The 7,307-nt window shown below is 49.9% G+C and overlaps 1 protein-coding gene across 1 annotated transcript in view; it reads right to left on the reverse strand.

Moving 5' to 3' along the window:
- Positions 1 to 7,130: 7,130 nt before the first annotated feature.
- The window catches only part of cryabb (crystallin, alpha B, b), a gene marked incomplete at its 3' end in the record, with an annotated part of 1,148 nt that continues 971 nt past the window's right edge, over positions 7,131 to 7,307 (reverse strand). The window contains exon 3 of the mRNA XM_084449831.1: positions 7,131 to 7,307. This exon is cut by the window's right edge and continues 18 nt beyond it. Coding sequence (XP_084305957.1) covers positions 7,131 to 7,307 — 177 coding nt within the window.

Here is a 7,307-nt window from a genome sequence, read left to right on the forward strand (position 1 = left end):
GTCTTTTGTTTCTCCTTGGGCTCTCTTATAATAAGGATGCCATTCAACTTTAGCCTGACACTCAGACTGAATAATTCAGAGTGTCGGGTAGGCCCGCAGTGTCACCAAGGAGACGCGCGTCATGGGCGCGCATGGAACGTCTCCATGACGTCACAGCGTATGTAGATCTACTCATTCTAGATCGCTTTCTCTCTCTCCCCTTCGATCGAAACGCGGCCCATCCTCTGCTGAAGGTGAGCGGGCTGATTGATTCATTTGTGTAGAATGAGAAATCGACATGAACTCGTTTTATTTGTGAAGGAAGTGTGATAAGCCTGATTGATAATCAATATGCGTTATCCGATCATTTTCTGCTTAGTCGGTAGCCTACAGTTGAAACCGTGGTGACATAAACAAAAGTGGTAACCAAAGACGCTCTATCAAAGAGAGACAGAGGTCCCACTGAGCAAAGACACGTCTAAAAGACGTCTTTTAGATGTCTTTTCTGTCTTTTCCGGACGTCCAAAGACATCCAATTAGGAGCCAGAATGAACGTTTTTTTAGACGTTCAGATATTGAACCCGTTCTGCACGTCCACAGACGTCTTAGAGGGGTCCAAGCCAGACGTGTGAATATTGAGGGGTCCAGCAGACGCACAAATGGGGTTCTGGACCGACGGACGTTATTAAGACATGATCTGAACGTCTCCCTGACGTTGTGTGTTTGCTGGGGTATTTGGGCACAGCCTCCAGTCTGTGTTTTTTGTGTAGGCTATCAGTTGCACAGCTGCAGGCCCGAGCAGGATGGAGTTCCCATGGGCGCGCAGCGCGCCCCCGTTCCACCACATGCTGCGCGCGTCTGGGCACGGAGAGGTCTGGAGAGACGCGCGCGCGTCTGGGCACGGCGAGGTCTGGAGAGACGCGCACGCGTCTGGGCACGGCGAGGTCTGGAGAGACGCGCGCAACGAGGACAAGTTCCGTCAGTATGGATGGCGCTGCGGCACGAACGAAGACGCCTACGGCCCGGGGACTCTGATAGGAAACTGGGCCGAACAGCGTAGAGACGTTAAACACCACCGGAGATTACGTCCGTTACCTTCACAGGTGAGGGGGTGACCGTGGGGGAGGGGAGGGACAGAGGGACATTGGCTAGTGGAAGTACATTAGCCAGTGGCGCCTTATAAGTTAGGATTATTTTAAGGGCCTGTGACTGACAGACTGAGAGAAAAAAACTCATTCCAGAATTTTGGTCAAACCTGGCAGCCCTGCAGGGGCCCTAAAATATTAGAACATTAGGTAGACTTTTTTTCAATATCATCATCATTAAAGCAATACATCGCGATATTTGGACCTTTACAAACATGTCTGGTGCTAATTCTCCAATTAGATTTACTAAAAGTAAGCTGAATCGTCCAAACAGTCTACTCAGAAAGATAATACATTGACATATTACCTTTTAAAACTCACGCCCCCGGGACGCAGCATTCAGTCGAAGTGCGCATGCGCAACGTTGTGCTTAAACAACACAGTAGTAGCTAACTATTCCGGCGTCTATGGATATCATGCGTTTTTTAGCTCAATGATATCATGGTGGAGGTGAGAAAACCAAGCGAAACATCATGAGGAAGCCAGAAAAAGAAAAATACAATCTGATAACTTTATGACAGTACGACAGTGCACTTACTCGCAGAGCCTGTGGGGGCGCAGTTCCGAGAAACGGGGAAAACCAGGCCCCCAGGATTAGAAATCTAAAGTGAAGCCCTATTGAACCGCCATCTTTGAAAAAAAACAAGTCACTGATACACATGGATGTATTAATAGAACTGGATACAGCCACTCCATTTGCTGACCGCTATCAACAATGAAGCCCTATTGAACCGCGCCCTCTTGGCAAATTTGTAGTCATTTGACCATTTCCGGTGACTTTTGTACTTGCGCAGTTGTGCTTTTCTGGCCTTCCGGTGACTTTTGTACTTGCGCAGTTGTGCTTTTCTGTCCTACGCGCGTCCACGTCCACGGTCAACGTTGGCGTTGACCACTTCTAGCTATCGAATGGCCGACTGGTGTAAGATGGATAGCCTAACGTTAGAGAGATAAATGTAGTCTATGGTTATGTTAATAAAGCTAACAATGATGTTGTAAAATGCATGCAGCACTGCCGATCTGAACGATTGATTCATTATTACCATGGATCGGTATTGGGATTGATCAAGGGTGAGTGTGAAATAGCAGCCACGAACTCAGCGGGTTATTCGAGATGCGGTAGCCGCGGCCAAAGCTCCTGCTGGCGGGGAGTGAAGCTCTTCAACTCGCCGGTCACTGGCTCCCTGGAGGAATTTAGCCTGGCTGCAATAACGTTATCGCGAACGGAATGAATACCATCTACTAGCAAACAAAACATGTTCAGTTATATTTAACCTGTTAAAACTAAGATGCCTGGATGAAAAAATTATTTCTCCAATGGATATATTTTACAAAAACAGGTTAATATGCAAGCCGGTTTTCATTGCTAAATCAAAGCGGGGAGAGCCGGGAACGTGCGTGGACGCGCGTCGGACAGAAAAGCACAACTGCGCAAGTACAAAAGGCACCGGAAATAGCAAAATGACTACAAATCTAGCCAAGATGGCGCGGTTCAATAGGCCTTCACTTTAGATTTCGAATCCTGGGGGCCTGGTTGCAGTGGAGCATGTATCAGCTTCCTAAAGGAAAATCAGGCTTCCAAAAACGTTTTGTATGACAGGTTTGATGGTTTGCGACTGGCTGAGACTTACATAAGCTAGTAGCTCTTCTCAGGAACTGTGAGTGATCTGATGGCGTAGCATCCGCTACCACAGTCCTTTCTACCAACATAGGACATTTTGACTTTTAAATAGTCGCCAAGTTGGCGGCGCTTGGCGCTCATATTTAAAAGTGTCAAATAAACATTTCAAAGCCACTCACCAAAGCAGAAACGCCTATTCTAACAAACGATGGATTTTGAAAGCTCGTCGCTACCATTAAGTTATCTTTTTAGCCGTTTTTTGTGGCATCGTCATTATTTTTCGAGGTAGTCTTCTTCAACTGCCAAACTCCGCATAGCAGACAGCGCCCCATCTGGTCGGAAAATCCTCGAAACTACTGACGTGTAGGGACGCCTTTAGGTTTAGTTACAATCTTCAATGTTCTTTGTTCAGTAGTTGAAGTCGAATCAAAAAGGCACTGGTGACTTGATCAAATGCAATAGGCTTTATTTGTTGGTACAATCAATAACAGACAACTAAAACCGGTGGGCAGATATCACACCCGACTGACTTGTTGACAGCGTCTTATATACTTTATCTGATGAAGAGCACCTGCTTTCCCACGCCATGTATTTTCTAGCCTGACTCGTTATCTGATACAATGTTTCAATTTCATTTCAACGTTTCTTTTGTGGCATCTGCGTTCTCACAGGAGCAGGAGCTCTCCCCCTCCCTTACAAAACAAACCTCGTGATAGCTGTTCTGACCTACTCTCTGTCACTGTATGCTGCTTCTGGCCTAACCTGACTTTAAGAATAGACACATATAATATAATCTTGATTAGAACAAGGGGTTGAGCCTAATTAGGCAAATTAATACACGACACTACCTCGAAAAATAATGATGCCACAAAAAACGGCTAAAATTTCCAATAACAATTTCCACAGTAAACTGATGCAGAAAAGTCTCAAATTGGTGCATAAGAAATCACCAGAATGCAGGAAATTTAGTGTGACCTCAAAATCTCTTGGTGGAGGACCCTCAGACCCCATGCTTATTCTGTCCTCCCAACGTTCAAATCGAACCTGTACCACTAATGGGGCCCAATGTCATATCTTTTCATGGGGCCCAAAATCCCCGGCGGCACCCCTGACATTAGCCTGTGGTTTTCATCAGTAATACTGGACGTTTACCTGTAGAGGGACAGCGTTTACCTGTAGAGGGACAGCGTTTACCTGCAGAGGGACAGCGTTTACCTGTAGAGGGACAGCGTTTACCTGCAGAGGGACAGTAACGCTGCTGTTGAAGTAGTTTGAGTGAAGGTTCTGCAGGTGAGTTTCCATAGTAACCCACACAGGTGCCCTAATCAGTTCTGCCCCCCACCTTTGCAGTTCTCTCATCACTTCGAGACCACATACTCCTCTTCCTTTCATCAAGAGGAGGAGAGGCCTGTCTACACCTGTGAGTAGAGCTGCCTTCTCCTCTCTGCCCTTCTAAAACGCACACACACACACACTTACACACACTCACACTCACACACACACACACACATACACACACACTCACACACACACACACACACACACACACACACACACACACACACACACTAACCCGCCCTGTTCTTTCAGATGCGCAGAAAGAGCCGAGGGGTTTCCCAGGTCATCAGCCGGAGTTGGACCCTCCCCGTTCCAAGAGCCCGCCCAACTCCTGCTACCGCCGGGACTACGCAGCACCACGCCACACACACACCTCCTCACAAACATCTGAGAGGGGGGGTTCTGTGGAACAGACACAGCTGACTGAGGCCCCCACCTCAGCTCCTCAGTAAAGTCCCCCAGGAAAGACCCCCACCTCAGCTCCTCAGGAAAGACCCCCAGGAAAGACCCCCACCTCAGCCCCTCAGTAAAGACCCCCAGGAAAGACCCCCACCTCAACCCCTCAGGAAAGACCCCCAGGAAAGACCACCACCTCAGCCCCTCAGGAAAGACCACCACCTCAGCCCCTCAGTAAAGACCCACACCTCAGCCCCTCAGTAAAGTCCCCCAGGAAAGACCCCCACCTCAGCCCCTCAGTAAAGTCCCCCAGGAAAGACCCCCACCTCAGCCCCTCAGGAAAGACCCCCACCTCAGCCCCTCAGGAAAGACCCCCAGGAAAGACCCACACCTCAGCCCCTCAGGAAAGACCCCCACCTCAGCCCCTCAGGAAAGACCCCCAGGAAAGACCCACACCTCAGCCCCTCAGGAAAGACCCCCAGGAAAGACCCCCACCTCAGCCCCTCAGGAAAGACCCCCAGGAAAGACCCCCACCTCAGCCCCTCAGGAAAGACCCCCAGGAAAGACCCACACCTCAGCCCCTCAGGAAAGACCCCCAGGAAAGACCCCCACCTCAGCCCCTCAGGAAAGACCCCCAGGAAAGACCCCCACCTCAGCCCCTCAGGAAAGACCCCCAGGAAAGACCCACACCTCAGCCCCTCAGGAAAGACCCCCAGGAAAGACCCCCACCTCAGCCCCTGTGCTCTGCCTGCTTCAGAACCAAATACAGACACACGAGCCCCACTGCTAACCCCAGGGCTGCTAACCCCAGGGCTGCTAACCCCAGGGCTGCTGTAGCCCCACTGCTAACCCCAGGGCTGCTGTAGCCCCACTGCTAACCCCAGGGCTGCTGTAGCCCCACTGCTAACCCCAGGGCTGCTGTAGCCCCACTGCTAACCCCAGGGCTGCTGTAGCCCCACTGCTAACCCCAGGGCTGCTGTAGCCCCACTGCTAACCCCAGGGCTGCTGTAGCCCCACTGCTAACCCCAGGGCTGCTGTAGCCCCACTGCTAACCCCAGGGCTGCTGTAGGTGTTCTCTGTTTTAGATGAGTATTAGCTACTAGTAGCTAGCACTATAACATGGCTACCTCTGAAGACCTGGACTCATAGAAATAAAGAACAAAAAGCACACAGGGAATCAGAGCTTTTATGGTTGGTTATTTATTCTTTGCACTTCTATTGACTATTCAGTTGGCTGTATGAATACAGGTGAGACTACGGGTTAATACAGGTGAGGGTTGCTCTGGACACACTGGAATGATGAAGCCGTAATCACAGGTTATTAAATACAGTTATAACAGCATCACTAGCACGAATACACACACACACACACACACACACACACACACACACACACACAGTGTCTTCTCAGCAGCTCTGAGTCCCATCTTGGTAAAGTCAGGAGCCCAGTCTTTCATCCATTCCCTCACCCAACTCCCTCTGTTTACTCTACCCAACCCCTCCCTGCTCTCTCCTTCTCCTCTCTGCTCTCTTCTCCTCCTTCTTTAACCCCCTCCCTCTTTCTCCCCCGCTCTCATCTTTGGCGTGGAGAACACACCTGGTCCTTAGTCCACAACTGTCCAAAACGCTGAACACATACACATGCACACACATGCACACTCAGAAATGCATACGCTCAAGCAAGTACAGGTACAGGCGAGTACAGTACAGCCTACACACACATACAGTAGTGTACCTACTCGGATAATGGAAACATCAACAACATCATTTCACACAACTCCCCACAGTCACATGGACATGTCTGTTCTAGGCGTAGCAGGATGATGAATGGTCTTAGTGGTTCGGTGGTCCTGGGACCACAGAGCTCGTACAGCCTCTCTGGCAGCTTTATAATAAGTTACACAGTCTCTCTCCAACACTGTCAGTCTAGAGCAGCTTTGGCGTGAGGATGAGTTTAGCTCTTAGGAACATGTTCTCCCGCAACTTTAAGGCACTGTAAAGGTGGTAGCAGCATGGGGTCAGGTCAGGGGTTAGCTACTAGGTAGGTAGGAGATAGGATAGGCTGCACTGCTACCTCAGACAGGGCCCAGTCACCAGACCAGAGGACACAGTGTAAGACCAGAGGGGTTGGATATTACAACTCAAAGCAGGTCTTTATAGCTTGTGAGGCTGATAGACATGTTTACAGCCCAGTATATCGTATTGTAATTGTCACTTGTGTTACAGTGTTTTGCGCTGGCCTGTCTTGTCCTCACACTATGTTTATCGTTATGCACCATCAGACCAAAGGAACTTCCTGGTATGTGAAATTTTACTTGGCAATAAACTTGTTTGATTCAGATCGAGAACTCTGTACTTTCAGCGTTATTGGTGGAACCGATTCATATTGGATGGACAGTGATAATTTTCATGCCAGCTCTGTCTCGTTCTCTGAGGCGTGTCTATGAAGCAGCCCGGTCAGAATACAAGCTATGAAGGAGCAGGATAGGTGAAACTTTTATGGACTAAGGAAGGCCTCCGCCATAGGCCTCCGCCATATTGCTGACACCTATCCTGTTGTACAGAGATACGGGGAAGGGGGAGGGGCCAGATGCAGAACAGAGAAGGGTGAGGAAGCAGCAGCGTGGGAGTTCGGCCAGCGGGCGGGGCCTCCTCTACTTCTTCTGTGGTGTGACCCCGTCCTCACGCGTGATGGGGATGACGCACTCCTGGCCACCGAAGGGCCGGGGGGCGGAGACTGTCAGCACGCCGTCACACGACAGGCTTGAGGTGAACACGCCCCTGGAGGCCACGCCCTCAGGAAGCTTATATTTCCGCAGGAACTCTCGCGC

The sequence above is a fragment of the Borostomias antarcticus genome, assembly GCF_949987555.1.
Source record: "Borostomias antarcticus genome assembly, chromosome: 15".
In the NCBI taxonomy this organism is placed as follows: Eukaryota; Metazoa; Chordata; class Actinopteri; order Stomiiformes; family Stomiidae; genus Borostomias; species Borostomias antarcticus.